General features: G+C 36.9%; 2 protein-coding genes across 3 annotated transcripts; one reads left to right on the forward strand and one right to left on the reverse strand.

The window, feature by feature from the left end:
• Window positions 1-1,182: 1,182 nt before the first annotated feature.
• On the reverse strand, window positions 1,183-3,352 carry LOC112512263 (putative pentatricopeptide repeat-containing protein At3g11460, mitochondrial). The gene is made up of 3 exons (XM_025118141.1): window positions 3,100-3,352; window positions 2,911-2,997; window positions 1,183-2,820 (listed from the first exon to the last, which is right to left on the reverse strand). Exons 1-3 carry the CDS (start codon window positions 3,350-3,352, stop codon window positions 1,442-1,444), a joined length of 1,719 nt encoding a protein of 572 aa, XP_024973909.1. The 3' UTR covers window positions 1,183-1,441.
• A 3,171-nt stretch (window positions 3,353-6,523) lies between these two features.
• On the forward strand, window positions 6,524-16,514 carry LOC112512701 (ABC transporter B family member 29, chloroplastic). 2 transcript variants are annotated; one of them, XM_025118801.1, is made up of 10 exons: window positions 6,524-7,199; window positions 9,340-9,426; window positions 9,629-9,736; window positions 10,615-10,881; window positions 12,659-12,742; window positions 13,724-13,940; window positions 14,027-14,112; window positions 14,433-14,620; window positions 15,376-15,505; window positions 16,098-16,514. In XM_025118801.1, exons 1-10 carry the CDS (start codon window positions 6,633-6,635, stop codon window positions 16,242-16,244), a joined length of 1,881 nt encoding a protein of 626 aa, XP_024974569.1. In that variant the 5' UTR covers window positions 6,524-6,632; the 3' UTR covers window positions 16,245-16,514. The 2 variants fall into 2 exon arrangements, with proteins under 2 accessions (XP_024974569.1, XP_024974570.1); XM_025118802.1 differs by lacking the exon at window positions 15,376-15,505 and having other exon boundaries at window positions 16,098-16,175.

A 16,514-nucleotide genomic window follows, 5' to 3' on the forward strand; every position in this document is an offset into this window, starting at 1 on the left:
ACGATTATGACATACCCTAGTTGCTGCCATTACTATTGACCGAATCGGTGACTTTCGAGTCACCGGAACAACTCAATCTTACTTAAACAATCCCAAAATTTTATAACCCAACTACTAGATATATAGATTCGAGAATGGGACAAAAACTTACCTCAAACCGACAAGAAATTGATGGAACCTTGCTTGCTTTTGGTCGTCGGGTTTCCTCCTAGGTTATCAATGGACTCTTCCAAGCTCTTAGGTTTCTCTCTAGCGATTATCACAATAAGAGGAATTAGGGTTAGGTTTAAATGTGATTTAGGGTTAGGCTAAAATATGAATTAGGGTTAGGCTAAAATATGAATTAGGGTTAGGCTAAAATATAAGGATTAGAAAACCCTAATTTAAAAAAAAAAACCCCTAATTTAAATACAAAAGCCCAAGCCCATCATCCAAATTACAAAGTTTAAGCGAGTTATGCAGAACTAACCCCTCAAGTTTGGTCAACTTCCAAAACTAACCCAAACTTTAATATATATATATATATATATATATTTAACTGATATATATATACACACACACATACATATCTGACGGGTATTATAGAAGTTTTACCAGTTGTATATGTAGCTACTCCGTCCATACTCTGAAAACAAGAAGTAATTTCCAAAATTAGAAATAGTATAAAGGCATTATTTGATTCAGAAAACAAGAACGATGACTACTCTAATACGAAGATTGTGAAAGGCACACCTTTGACTTGTTGCTGTATAAATGCTTTCCGAATCTCGATGAATAAGGGATCAGATGCATCAAGAAGATAAGTACAGCACCATTTTGGGTTGCTGTCAACTGTAAACCTAGGAGGAAGGTGTCGACGACGATGGGCTGGGCCGAGGGAGGTGGCGGCGGCCGGTGGTGCAGGGCGACGGATGGAGACAGGCGCGATGGGCCGATATTAGTTTTTAGGGGTTTTTTTCTAATTTGTATTTTTACCTGCTAAAGAGGTTGTCGGTTACCATAAGGATGTATCTAACAGGTTTAATAAACTCTTAAGGATTTATTTAACCTGTTTTAGAATGTCTAAGGACTTGTTCGTTCCAAAAAATTGTCCAAGGACTTAATCATTCCAAACACTAAAGTCCATTGGGTTTTTTTGGACTTTTCCCTTTATAATATAGTACAGATATGATCACGCAATCTCTTTTCATTTATGGTATTGTAGCCAATAATAGTAAGACATCCCTGAGCTTCTCATTTGCTGTCAGACTTAAACTTTCGTGTGTTTGTACAAATATACCACCCTGAAACTAACATTGCTCACATCCTCGGAGTGCTACATTCTCAAGTTCACATGACCCTTCTCCCAAAATCATTTTCTATGTGCAAAAAGTTCCAAAACCTTTTGCTTTTTTGAATAACAGTGTGAAGACCTAGTTTGTGCATCAAAAAACAAGTCCCATTACCAGTAGTCCTTGCATGAACAAACTCCATCTTTGAAATGGTGGAAACGGGTCGGATCTCTAATAACAAACCGCCGGTCCACAACCTTGCTAACCGACTTTATAAACACATGACAATCTCCACATACCCTCAAGTTCTTTATCACAACAATGTCTTGCCCGATATCCGTGCTCAATAGCGCAAATGCAATAGCCAATCTTTCGCTATGAACCAGACCACTAACTTCATCATTTGTCCTTTCTCCATTTCTATTATTCACATGTGAATCATTTACCAATTCATCAAGTCTATCCAGCATTGCATATATCTCCTCTGTTTGTGGATGATTATGATCACCAGCTACAAAAAGGTTAGTTTTTCCTTTATGTTCAACATAGCTATACCCTGGATCCTTTCTTAGCCTTCTTTCTCTCATCATTACTCGTATCCGTAGTATACCATCCGTGTTTCTAACCTCTGTGTATAAGTTTGATAATAAAACATAATAACCGATATTTGTGGGTTCAAGCTCAATCACATGGTCAAATGCCAACTCAGCTAACTCAACATTCTTGTGAATCTTGCAAGCACCCAAAAGGGCTCCCCATACAGCACCATCAGGTTTCATTGGCATTGTTTTAATGAACTTTTGAGCATCATCAAGTCGACCTGCCCTACCCAAAAGATCCACGACACACGAGTAGTGTTCTGGACCTGGGCTCAACCCGTAATTCATCTTCATTGCATCAAAATAACCTAACCCTACATCAGTCAATCCAGCATGACTACACGCAGACAAAACACTAACAAAAACCGGCCCATCAGGCCTAATGTTGCACCTTATCATCTCATCAAAAAGCTGCACAGCGGTGTCTCCTTGGCCATGCATCCCATATCCGCCTATAATTGCTGTCCATGATACTAAATTCTTCTCTAGCAAGCTATCGAAAATCTCATGAGCTTTTACCAGATTACCACATCTAGCATACATGTTTATCAGAGCATTATTCAAGAAAAGATTGTGTTTATAGCTACTGTTTTGTATTTTCTTTTCTATGTCTACACCAATTTTCTGGGCACCAAGATGAGCACAAGATGAAAGCACACCAACAAGGGTTATAGGGTCAGGATCCATACCAGATGATTCAAATTTCTGATAAAGTTCCAAGGCTTCGGTTGCATATCCATTTTGTGCATACCCTGAGATCATAGCATTCCAAGTGGCTAACTCTTTAACAGGCATGTCATCAAAGAACTTCCGAGCTAGTTCGTTTGATCCACATCGAACATACATCGTGAGCAAACAATTTCTAACACAGAAGTCAAGGTCTAACCCATACTTAGCCACAAAAGCATGTAAAGATTCTGCAAACTTCAACTGTCCAGGATCAGTCAAACCTGGAATCAAACCCAACATGGTGACGGCATCAATGCGAACACCCAATGATCTCATCCGAGAAAAAAATTGATACCCCGTTAAAAACTGACCATTTCGAGTATACCCAGCAACGAGAGCGTTATAACAAACTGTCAGCGTTTGGGACTGAGGACTTTCGTCGAACAGTTTGCGTGCATCTTCAATAAAACAACATTTCCCGTAAAGAGAAATCAAACCCGTTTGTACGAAAGGTTCTGAGTGGCAGCCGGTTATAATGACGTGACCGTGAAGCTGTGTACCTGATATCGGGAGAGATAGGACGGCGCAGGACTTGAGGACAACGGGAAAGGTGAAAGCGTTTGGAGAGGCACCGAATCGGAGCATTTGCCGGTAGAGATTAAGGCATTCTTGATAGTTTCCGTCTTTGGTTAGCTGCCGGAGTTGGGTGTTCCATGATGTGCAGGTGGTGTGGGTTCTGCTGGGGACGATGATGCGAAGGTGGTGGGAAAGGAGTGAGTTTGTGGAATGGAAAATGGAGGACTGTCTGGTCATAGTATGAATCTGCTGGGTGCTTTCTGTATATTTTCTTGTTAAGTGGAACCGATAATCTGATGTATCTGAATTTGTATTTATATTTTAGAGTAAATCACGTTTTTAGTCCCTGTCGTTTGTTGAAATTTCTGATTTCGTCCCTGTGGTTTTGAAATTACGTTTTTGTTCCTATAGGTTGCAATTCATTGTTATTTTCCATCATGAGGTTAACTATTGTCTTTTTTTTTTATTAACCTGGATATCCAACCCGCTATGCAAGCCGATCAATTCCAAGGCAACCATCTGCTTTGCAGATATCCCAGAGTCACCATATTTGAACCTTCGTGGTCATAAGGAGATTTTTATTCCTCATTGGATTTGAACCTGGGACCTCCAGATACTTTTGATCTTTGGAGCCAAGTTCAAACAATCAGACATCACCCTTAATATGAGGAATTAAAATAGCAATGAATTATAGATTGTGAGGGATCGTCCATACCATTAGTAAGATTTGAAACAGCACGTCTAGAAATACCACAAAGGTATAACAAAAGGAGTTTAAGTAATCACCCCAAAACGCACCACATGAGATACATTTCCCCCAAAGGTGTACCGCTCTTTTGGGTTGGGTCGAGGATTAGTAGTATGGGCACGGACATGTACCAAAACACGATGTGAATTCTTCACAGACATAAATAAGCATATAACAAATAAGTTTGATCCATATGCCTCAATGGCCCGCGCAAAGGCCAGCTCAACACTGAAGAAGTTATACAAGTGAGGACGTCGCAGTTAATCACATTACTACAGAATGCCACTGCACCAATGCCCTCTTCATGTTGTGGCTATGGTACCTCTATAGCTACTTCTAGGGTAATGTGGTCACAAAATATGCAACCCTAACAGATTACAAAAGAACATAAAAAATTACAACGAATGAGAACTCAATGTATACAATAATCACATAAGAATGTGTCATCACAAAGGAGATCAAAGCATACAACTAATCTCAACCCACATACGGACGACCCTTTATCGTTACTGTTTGGTAAGTACTGTAGGATGGGTTGTCTACATGCAAGAGTACACCCAAGATTCATTTGAGTAAGAAATCCTTACCTTTAGAAGTCAATGAAAAATGGGATTTGAGAGGCTAATGAATCGGAATTGTATGGAATTCTCCGATTGTTCAGTTCCCTACAGGACATATAACATAGACTCTGGTACTTGAGTTTATAAAATCATTTTATTTTCATTCAGATGACTTTATTAAGGTTCTAAACAAACTCATTGGGATCCTAAATAGGTTTAGATAGGTTTAAGATTGCATACGTTGCACGTCCTTAAAACGTGTGATATAAACAAATAATGCAGCTCAATCCCCTGCGTTTGGCAGCTTCGTATCAATTTGTTTTTGAGCATTTTTCTCATACTTAAAGCTGAAAACAGAACTTAATTTATAAATAAAAGTTGTAGGTCTACTTCTGAACATCAAAATAACAATAAAGTCTAAATCATAAGTACAAAAACAAACAATAAATTATATATATACTATATTATAAAGCATTTAACAAAAACTCTTAAAAACAATTTTTTATGCACGAAGTACTGTCTATTGATGCATATTACTTAAAATTTAAGATTACAAGTAAATTGTGCATAAGTACAACTTATTAAAGCTCCATACTTGAATTCGTTTAACTAACTGCAAATAAACATAATCAAATATTGGATAAACATCTCATTTTAAATATAAAAAATCTAAAATATAATTATGATAATCATTGATAACTAACAGAATTTAATTAAGGAAATTACACAAAAACACAAAAACTTTTAAAAATATTAATTTAATATTGATATAGATATTATTTTTTTCAAAATTTTATATATTTTTAAATTTATATTTTATTCAAAAATAAAAACATTATAACTTTCTCAAAACCACAAAAAACTAATGTTTGCTTAAAATTCAAGATTACAAGTAAATTATGCAAAAGTATAATTTATTCAAGCTCGATGTTTGAATTCATATAACTAATTGCGAATAAACATAATCAAATAGAGGATGAAAATCTTATTTTAAAATATAAAAAATTTAAAATATAATTAAGATAATTATCGAGTTCTAACAAAATAATTAATTATTATCTTTATAAAAAAATTATATTATTAAACCAAATATAAATTACTTCCCTAAATTAAATTACAATAAAAAAATTGGATTAAAAAATTACATAAAAAATAAGGAATTTTAAATAGTTAATCATACGAATATCGATATATTTTTGTTATGCATAAAATATTGTATATTGATGCATTTATTTAATATTTAAGATTACAAGTAAATTATGTATAAGTACAACTTATTAAAACTCGATGTTTGAATTCGTATAACTAACTGCGGATAAATATAATCAAATAAAAGATAAACATCTCACTTTAAAATATAAAAATCTAAAATATAATTAGAATAATTGTCGAGTTCTAACAAAATAAATAATTATTATCTTTATAATAAAATTATATTATTAAACCAAATATAAATTAATTCGTTATTATACATAAATTAAATTATAAAAAATTGAATTAAAAAAATTACCCAAAAAATATGAATTTTAAATACTAATATGAATATATTTTTGTCAAATTTTTATGATATCTTCAAACTTATATTTTATTCAAAAATAAAAACATAATCTTTTTCTCAAAATCACATAAGACCATATTATAACATCGACTGAGATAAAGAATAAAATGAAATATTAAAATCGAGATGTATCTCGCTGCATTGCGCGAGTACCCTTCTAGTACTTTAAAGATGAAAATTTATAGCTTTATGTTTACCTCTTAATAATTTTATTAAGAGGTAACATTTGAATCATTAAGTGGTAAATTTTGTTTGACAAAATTTTTTTTGTCTCTTAATGGTTCTAAAACCCTCTAAATAGTTTTGTATCATGAACCTCCTTTAACCATTCAGCGCCCTAATTTCATTGTAAACAATTATCATACAATTATATTTCATTTTATACTATATTATGAGGCCTCTTAATTATTCTGACTATTTAATCATTCTACGTTAAAGAACCATTCAACAACCGTGAGAGAATCTACCAAAATTGAGAATTTCCATCAAACAACACAAAAACTTAATTTACACAAAATTATTAAACTTTAATCAAAGGGTTGAAAGAAATGGAAAAGAAAAAGAAAATCAAGCCCCTGGAAGAGGCGGTGGGGGGCGGGGGGTTATCGTTAATTGTCCGGCGGGAACAGCAAGAACCAGACCGGTTTCAAGATGATTCTTCTGATTCCACGACCATCGTCATCTTCTTCTTTACTCAAAATCGAACGGAAGAAATTGAACCGTTTAAATTTGATCAGTACCAGCAATTCACCCTTTACGAATTATGGTAATCATAAACCGTTCAAATTCAATTCCATATCCTGTTCAATCAAACTATCAACTTCACTCAATTCAATTAAGCCCTACGTCCAATCGGAATGGAAATCGATTGTCAAGGGCTGGATTTGCAGCGGTGTTTCGGTTTATTCGCTATCTAGAATCGTACCCAGAGTAGGGAAATTCTCTGCCGTGATGAACGTCGAAAGTTTGAGGCAGGAGGGTTTGATAATCGGGGTTTTGTTTTTGGTTCGGTTGGTATCCAGTTACTTGCAACAGTCTTTGCTTTGGGAGGCTTCGCTTCGGTCGGTGTATAAGATGAGGGTCTGTGTGTTTGAGAGGGTGTTGCAGAGAGATTTAGGGTTTTTGGAAGGTGGTTCGGGAAAATCAGTTGGTGATGTTTCCTACAGGATTACTGCCGAGGCTTCAGATGTAGCTGATACCATTTACGCTCTATTAAATGTCGGTATTTCATTTCTGTTTCTTGATTCTGTGTGTTCCAATGTGTCTGCATTAATGCATTATGTTTGTATGTATGGTTGTTTTTTAGTAATTCAATGAGCTTAATGGGACTCACAAGTCACAACTTATTCGATTAGCTATGTATACTGTTAGGTAGTGGCTTTATAATATATTTAGTGACTTATTCAGTAAAGGGATGCAAAAAGACAAGTTTTTTTTCTTTCTAAAACTACCCCTCCAATTAAAAAACAATCACCTTCCATCTATGCAAAAAGTCAAAAACCCTCCAAACAAAAATCTTCCAAATTTATAAACATAATTTAATCTATACATATGATTTTATCCAAACATGACTTAATTGATAACCAACCAAACATTAATAATATGAAGTGCTAACCTTGGGATATGGATTATGAGTCTTAGTATCTTTGGGAAATTCAGTATCAGTAATGTTAAGTGTGTCACAACTTAGGAAGCATAAATGCATAATGAATCGATGAATAGTAATCTTCAGTTGGTATACTATTGTTTTCATCAGCATAATCTTCAGGTCTGCATCTGTCCTGACCTCACTTATGTAGTGGGAATGTTTGGTAGACACAAAGTCCGGAAAGAGAGATTGAATAGCAGCCAAAAGATCTTAAGATATCTTCAGAAACTAAGGATTGTATGCTCACATTCAAGAGGATCGACAAACTCGAGATAGGTTTTCTGGTTTCAACTTCTAGATGCCAAATCTTACCAGTTGAGCCATCTCCTCAAGGTTTTCTAACTACCAATTAATGATGGGCTAGATTGGTAATTATACCCACAAGTGTTTGTAAAATAAGATGAGGTCTCTGATTAACCTGCTACAGCCACCTAGACGCTTTATGCCCTGTATCTTCAGCATTACCGTGGCTGACGCCAGTCCTACATTTGGTCTCTGTGGACCAAGGGGAAGCATTTAGTAGGTGTTCTTTTTTTGGTGGAGGGTCAAGTAAATGGTGAAGTTTGCATTTTCCTTTGAGTTTTGTTCGAACCACTTTGGGACCAAATCATGTAGTTCCTTCCATTAAGTTGATAGGCAGGTTGAAATTCCCAAGTTCATTCAGGTTTGCTCCAAAGATATTTCAGTCGGTCCAGTAACATAGAGTAGATGGATGATTTTAACTTGTTCCAACCCAAGACAAGGCTAATCAGACTCATCAAAGACCCGATATACAAATAAGAAGTGGGCTCTGACCGCGTGCCTGTTGAAGAATGAGTCGGCGACTCATAGGCAAGGATGGATAGTTTCTTTAGAGGCATGGATAGTGTTTGCTCACACTCTTGCACAAGCCGGGGATCTTCATGGAAACAGCCACTCTACTCTTTGAGATAGAGGTCAAGTCTGCCTATGTCTCCCCCCTCAAAGACCCTACTTTCGAGTGGAATTTACTGTGTCTGTTTGGTTTGGTTTAAGTTTCAGCAATAAATGCTGAATAACAAAAGAACAGGGTAAAGTTGTGGCTCTAATACCATAATTTTTTTAGAGAATTTATGCTGTGTTATTTTATTGACAATGAACTAGTTTTGTATACAACCTAAAAGACCTAAAATGCATTCCCTTATTTATGGGATTTGCTAAACATGAAAAGGAAACTTTTTGAGTATAGAGAAAATCACAAAATCTGCTACAATAGAGATATAATTCCACAAAATAAAGATTATATTTCTATACTAAAGAACAGGAATGTTAACTTCTGCCAACAATGTAGATTAACCCCCACACTTTATAGTAGATGGATTTGGGTCTGCTGATATAACCAGATGTACATTCAGCAAAGTCTTTGCAAAAGCAGGAATGCTCGACTTCTTGAAAAGCTAGGTGGACTGCTGCTTGTTTCATTCTTGCTGATAGATACCACAGGCTCTCTCTTCTAGTTAGTATGAGGATGAAATTGGAGCCATGCAGGATTTTTCTTTTAGGTTAGATTCGTTAAACTTCATCACTAAATCACCATTCTCTGGACTGTAAATACCCTGGTACTTCTTTAACTGTTCTGTATTTTTTATTTTTTATTTATGATTGTGAACATATTATAACATGTGAAAACTGATTTTCTGAGTGCGACACTTGTAGACGTCTTACCATTTTTTCATTTCTTTTTCTTTGTAGACCATTGTACCCAGTTCACTGCAGTTATTAGCAATGGCAACTCAGATGTTGGTTATTAGCCGTGCTCTCTCGTTAGTTTCTGCCTTGGTAAGCGAAAGCTTCCCTCCGTCTATTGTTACAGTATCAGCTTCTTTGTGAAATTCAATGGAAAGGCTGTGTGCAAAGGCTTCCTTCCACAACCCTTGCAAAGCCAAGGAGATTTGGTGCACTGGCTTTGCCTTTTCATTATCTTGTTGTCTATGTTGAGGGATAATGTAGTTACATGGTAATGTTGTTTGAAATGTTGAAGGTGATTCCTTTGATAGCCTTGGTAAGTGCATATTTTGGTGAAGAGCTTCGTGAAATATCAAATAAAGCTAATTTCAGTATTGCTGCTATCTCAGCTTATCTGAATGAGGTATGGTTCATGTCAAGTAACTCGTACTTTATCTTATGGTAGATGTAGTTGCCTTCTTTGTTCCTTATGTTTTTTGCACCCTTTTCACAAATTTAATCTGCAACGCCGGAGATGGGAAAGGAGCTTGTAGGGTCAGACCCCTATGTTGTGGTTTCAGTTTTGCTCCACCTTTGAACTACCGCACCTACAATACTTAAATATAAAAAGCTCCATTGTTGCATGTGGTATGGCTCCTAAATTGGATGGTTTTCTGTTATATGTGTAAGCTCCATTGGAGACGCACATTTAGGCTTCAAGGACTCTTCCCTCTTGTGAGAGCATTCTGGATGTTTTAACAAAACTACCCAACTAACAGTACTTGCTCACTTTTTCTCTCATTATGGGTGTTGGCTAAATGTATGGATTATGGTACTTGGTGTACAGCCTTTGCTCGTAAACTTAGCATAATGGACTAGTGGTTTTTACACAATCTTGCGGGTATGATGATTTAATTACTATGTTTGCTAGATAGAGTGAAATCCCTTCTATATTTCTTAATGAATTTTCTTTCGCAATCCCAGTCATACATGCTCTCTCATTCCGCTATGTTTTATGTTCTCGTCTCTCCTATTTGTAAATATAACTTCTACTTCTTAAGAACAGTAATAACTCACTGAGGGTTTCTTTCAAGGATTTAAAATAACACTTGAACAAAGAGCTTAATTCTTTTTATTCTGAAAGATCCTGTTGGAGCATGAGTTTTACTCACCAACCAGTGCTATTCATTCTTAAGAACAATACCTGCTTTTAAGATACTTGTGACAGCTGAAGTACGACGACCCCTCTCTTATTGTCTGATTCATGTTAAATTGTTAATGGTAAATGTTGATGTGCTTTAGGTTCTCCCATCAATCCTCTTTGTGAAGGCAAATAATGCAGAATACAGTGAACTTATGAGGTTTGAGAGGCTTGCTCATGCTGACCTATATGGACGTTTAAACAAGAAGAGAATGAAGGCCTTGGTTCCTCAGATGGTACAAGCAACCTTTTACGGGGTGCTACTTCTGATTTTCATTGGCTCATTGATGGCTGCAAGTGATTTTCTTGATTTTTCCGGTGTGGTTTCGTTCATAACATCATTGGTTCTCTTGATTGAGCCAATTCAGGTCATTCCCTTTGCCCCTTGCCTTCTCTACATTTTACTTGTTTCATACTTTCAGTACCCTTTTGTAAATATTTACACTCTCATCACATATTTCGCCATGCTACTCTTCCTTTCACATATTTTGTACTCCCTTTGTCCCAAAAATTCATCACTTGACTATGCACATATTTTAATAAAACATTAAGTGTACTGATTGAATGTCTCAATAAACCAAACGAAACCTGGTGAGTCCCACACTGAAACTTGTGAACCACAATCAAAGCTATTAATTTCAAGTGTTGATTACTAAGGATTACTGAGGGAGGTAAAGCAGGTTTAAAAAGTTACCCAAAACGTAATTGTTGTATTTTTTGAGGGGACAACCCAAATGGAAAATGTTGCATTTCTTTGGATAGAAAGTACATGTTTGGATTATTGACTATGAGTATTAAACTGGTGAAGCGAAATATTTATGCAAGTAATGTTAAATTTATGTGGAACCATTGAAGGTGGGTGAAACACTAGCCTAGCAGCATTCTATTTATCGCACAGTAGTCTATTGTCCTTCGGCGTGTAGCTCAGTTGGCAAAGGGCTGGGCGACTTTGCCCAAATACAAGAAAGGTCCTGGGTTTGATCCCTGGTCTCCCTCCCCCCGTCCCGCCCCGCTAGCCTCATCTGTTGAGCCAAAAAATGTCTCCTCACATTGGCGTCCTTGGAGGTGGGTTCTGTGTGGGGCTGGTTGGATTGCTGGTAATTAACTTTTTGCCCAAATACTGATGGATTTTCTGTTCAGGCCAACTCAGTTTGGCTTGCTATTTTTCCTTGTGAATTGAATAATGCTTATCGGTTCTTAACCATGAGAAGCACAAAACTGTTAGTGTGACTGCCATTATTGGCTGGCTTGGGTCAGATATTGTTTTCTTTCTTGTTATCTTCTTTTAATAGTTGAACTCATCATGACGTGTAGCCAACTTTGATACTAGAAATTTATGGATTTGAAAGAGAGATCATTGAAACTTGGGCTAAGATTTGTCAAATTTGGTTAACCTTCTTTATTCAAGTGCTCAATTCTAATAATTGTTCAAGATGTTTTTTTTTTTTTTTGAGTAATTGGAGCTTATAGCTACCGTGGAAGCTTGCACATATAAAACTTTTAATGCACAGATGCACACAAACAACATAGAAATTATATACCCAACTGATTACAGCACTACAACTTTGTATATGTGAGAATACGTGGAACGCCCAGATGTACTCTGATACAAACTGATATGAAACCAAGTGAAATTGATATTGCAACCGAATGATTAATGGATTCCAGCAATTCAAGAAGCTGTGGTCTCCCTAGGCTCATGCCAAAACAGTGTTTACAAATCAGATGCCCACTCCAAAGCCCCTCACACCTATTTAAGAGATTACTCCTCCTACTTTTCCAATTTTACTCCTTGTAACAGAATACTATCAAATCCAAAATTGACCCTGCCCCTATTGACTACTGTGATTACAACCTTTAACCTTATTAAAACAACTACCCCTCCTACCCCTTTACTCCTTCTGGCCAAGTAACTAATAGCATCCCTCCGGGGTGTATTAGAATACCCCTTCACGCTCCGCACCTCATTTATATTAAACCTCACACATTACCTACTTGTACCATTTAGGCATTAGCTACTTGTACTTTGTTTACCCAGCTTACTAAAATGACTTGACCCTCGGGGTATAACATATCACTTATTATTGTTCATCCCATGAGGAGTTGTCTTAAAATTTCATCGGTCTGATGCTAAGAAATACGCAGGAAGTGGGAAAAGCATACAATGAACTAAAGCAAGGAGAGCCTGCAATTGAGCGCTTGTTTCAGCTGTCAAGTTTCAAGCCCAAGGTAAATCTTGAGCTTTTATGAGCTCAGATTATTTAAAAGGTATCCAATTCACTAGTAGACCTGCGGTGTTTCTATGTTCTCTATTACCTGCATGGACTACTACTTGCTGTCGTTTGTGATTATTTGAGCTTTCATATGGTTGAAGAATCAATTCTTAATTAGACAGAAGGTAGGAACTTACTTGTTTGGATGGCAGGTTAATAAGTGGGTTTTTAAGTTCTGGATAAATGCAACGACAACTGTGAGAAGCTTCATCTAAATTTATTTTAAAAATGCTCATTTCCTAAGCATCATTCATAATAATCTTATGGAACAATTGAAACCTACACCCTGGAACACTTTTCAATGCTCTTACACCATGCTCAATTTTGATCTTCCTTGGCTGTTTTCTTCAATTTGACTTGTGGAAGGTCTACCCTTTGTAGGTAATTATCTCCATCCATTGCACGAGAAGTGCAATAACACCTTTTGGGAGTTCCTCATTCCATTTTAATCTGCATTTTGACATATTTTTAATAAAGATCTTTGAATCATGTATTTGCGAAGAAGTCAAAGGGCTTCTATATAATAGTAATGAATGGCTACTAAAGATGTTTGCCATGTTGTTGCAACTTTCATGTGACTAAAGGAAATATACATCTATAAAAATAGCCCGTGCTTGAGTTGCATGTCCATTGGTATCAATAACTTTGTGATTTGATCTTCTGTGGGCCTTAAACGAGGGTTATTTAGGAGAATAACCTTCTGACAGATTTTTAAATGCACGACCTTCTGACAATTTTGAGGCATTCTTTTGTTAGGCAGACACATATTTACATCTGTCAGAAGGTCAAGAGTTCTTTTGTTTGGTCAGGTAGATGCGTTTTTACATCTGTCAGAAGGTTATTCTCGTAAATAACTCCTTAAATGATTGACATATTAGTCATTTCTAACACCTAATTAGTGATGTTCACAAACCAGCTCTTTATGACATCTGCATAGGTTATTGAGGAAATAAATGAAGTTCATGTAGAGTCTGTTGCAGGAGAGGTAAAATTCTGTGAAGTCTCGTTTAGATATGGTGACAGTCTGCCTTTCATATTGAACAAGTTGGATCTTCATGTCAAAGCTGGAGAGACGGTTGCTCTTGTGGGTCCCTCAGGGGGAGGAAAGACGACTCTTGTAAAGTTGCTTCTTCGCCTCTATGATCCTCTATGTGGTAAGCCGTCTGCATGTCATCCCCCAAGAACTGATTATCTTTTTTATTTTAATTTACCAATGTGAAATATTGATCCTTGTTAATAGGTCATATTCTCATTGATAACCGTGACATCCGGAGTATCTCTTTGGAAAGCTTAAGAACGCATGTTGGACTGGTTACTCAAGATACAGTAAGTCCGAATTAATGGTGGATGTATTATTAGTTCTCGAGTGTTAGCTGATAAGTGTGGAACCGTATACTTAATTATAGAGTTTTTTAAATGAGCCCGGAAAATCGTTATCAGCCCATTATGGATGATCACATGATGAACATATCAATATTTTAGAAAAATGGAAAAAGACCAAAATGCCTCTCATTCAACTGATGGAAGTTAACATTCATTAGTGGGAGGTACCAAAACCAAACAAAAGTGCATAAGATAGTGGCAAATTTGGGACAAAAGTGCATCTCGATCTACTTTTACCTTCCTAACATACGAAATGTCATTAGACACTTTTTTCAGGGACAATAGCCGAAAACATTGGGTACAGAGATCTGATGACTAAAATCGATATGGAGAGAGTAATGCTTGCAGCACAAACTGCAAATGCAGATGAATTCGTTGGAACTCTTTCTGAAGGATATGCGACAAATATTGGGCCTCGGGGCTCACTTTTAAGCGGAGGGCAAAGGCAAAGGTACCATGCTTAAAACAGTAGACCTTAAGTATTGAAAATATACATGTTAAGAATCTGTTACACACCAATGATCAAATGCTAAAACCATCAATTAAAATGGGATGCGTACAAAGGGTTTCTCAGTTTCCTAGACACTGAGAGCTCTCCCAAGAGTGTTGCCTATCTCAATTTCACATAAAACTAATCGATACCCCTTAAACCCCAAACCCTTTATTTATACTTGATAGCCTGCATTAATAACTTGTAATAGCATTAACTACTTGCACCTTCATTTAACGTTGACCTTGCCTTCTAGTGTTGACCATTTGACCCAGGGTACAACATAATTTAAATTCTAGGACTCGTTTGAGAGGGTTAGAGAGTTGCCCGATAGGTTATCAATGTCCTACGTTAGATAAGGAGTGGTGTAGTGTCTCGTACCTTTTCTATGTTGTGCTATACTCGCCTTTTTATATGTTGCATACTTTTATTTAATCTTGCTTCTTTTTAGAAATCGTTGGTTCTATCACTTCAAAATTTTCCCAAAACTTTTTCGCATTCGCCTTCTTGCGAGCCAGAGGTCTTTATGGAAACAACCGCTCTACGCTTTCGTACCTCTGAGTGGGATGTTGGGTTAGTTTAGTTTTATTTTATGGACTCGTTTGGGTCAATAAATACCCATCAACCGGGGTTTAAATGGTTAATGGTTATCACTGGATCAATATGAGCCTGCATTTTCGATCTTACAGACTGATTTCGGTTTTGTATAAATGCAGACTAGCTATTGCCAGGGTTCTTTATCAGAATCCTTCTATTCTAGTTTTAGATGAAGCAACTTCTGCCCTGGATACGAGGTCTGAGATGTTAGTGAGACAAGCTTTGCAGCGCTTAATGAAAAATCGTACTGTAAGTACAAACTAATGATTTATGAATTAATCAACTCCAAACTTGAGGGCCAGCTCAACCATCAAATAGAGGCTAGGCCTTGAGACTCTTCCTCCTCATAAGTCGCCAGTTCGAGTCTCCTTAACTAATCCCATGGCAAGTCACGACTGCAGGCTGTAAATCTCCCGGTGGCCACAAGCGCATATGTAGATGGCAGGATTCAAACGGTTGATTTTTATCATCCCTGTCTCTTTATTCACCACGGTACCACCCTTGTGGTTTCCACTAGGAATTTCCTGGCTGTTATTTTCAAGGCCCCATGGGATTAGTCGATGTGTGCGCAAGCTAGCTCAAATACCCACGGTTAAAGCTCAACTTGGTCTCCCCATAGGTAACCTGTTTGAGTACGATTAGGGTCACTGGGGATTTTCCTGGGTATTATATTCAAGGTCCCATGGGATTAGTCGAGGTGCACACAAGCTGGACCGAACACGCACAGTGCGGTTACCCCAAAAACAGTCAACTCCAACCTTGTGTCTTGGTTATGCCAAATTTCTCTCTCAAGTGCTGCATTTACCCATGGTTGCTGAATCATTGATGATTGGTCATGTAGGTTATTGTGATTGCCCATCGCTTGGAAACTGTTCTAATGGCGGAACGAGTTTTTCTTCTAAACGATGGAAAACTGCAGGAGATATCCCGTTCGTCCCTCCTAGTTGAACAACATGATTCGTTGGCATCAAGTGGACTTGTGATATAGTTATATGACGTAAAAGAAGTCAGCATCCCTTTTGCTGTGAAAAGGAACTTGAAATTATGGCGTGCAGAAAGATCCAAGTTATGCGCAAAAATGCAGGTTTTTCCGTCCATTTGTCCCATCATCATTGGTCTTCCCTTTGGAACATTCGAGATTATGTTAATAATAGTCGATTAGCAATGTTGTTTACCGCTTAATCGGGTTGTTGACAAGGATGGAATTTGGTTTTTAGTAAAGTTATATCAGGCACCTTTGAGTGTGTTTAAGGGCAAA

Source organism: Cynara cardunculus (assembly GCF_001531365.2).
Source record: "Cynara cardunculus var. scolymus isolate 2C chromosome LG 5, CcrdV1, whole genome shotgun sequence".
NCBI classification, from domain to species: Eukaryota; Viridiplantae; Streptophyta; class Magnoliopsida; order Asterales; family Asteraceae; genus Cynara; species Cynara cardunculus.

Coding starts and splice junctions, on each gene's coding strand:
- LOC112512263 (XM_025118141.1), bottom strand. CDS start 3,352: ATGACCAGACAGTCCTCCATTTTCCATTCCACAAACTCACTCCTTTCC. Junction 2,998..3,099: donor CCTATCTCTCCCGATATCAG/GTACACAGCTTC, acceptor GTTTTATTGAAG/ATGCACGCAAACTGTTCGAC. Junction 2,821..2,910: donor TGCTGGGTATACTCGAAATG/GTCAGTTTTTAA, acceptor GTTTGATTCCAG/GTTTGACTGATCCTGGACAG.
- LOC112512701 (XM_025118801.1), top strand. CDS start 6,633: ATGATTCTTCTGATTCCACGACCATCGTCATCTTCTTCTTTACTCAAA. Junction 9,737..10,614: donor TCTCAGCTTATCTGAATGAG/GTATGGTTCATG, acceptor GATGTGCTTTAG/GTTCTCCCATCAATCCTCTT. Junction 14,621..15,375: donor AGCGGAGGGCAAAGGCAAAG/GTACCATGCTTA, acceptor GTATAAATGCAG/ACTAGCTATTGCCAGGGTTC.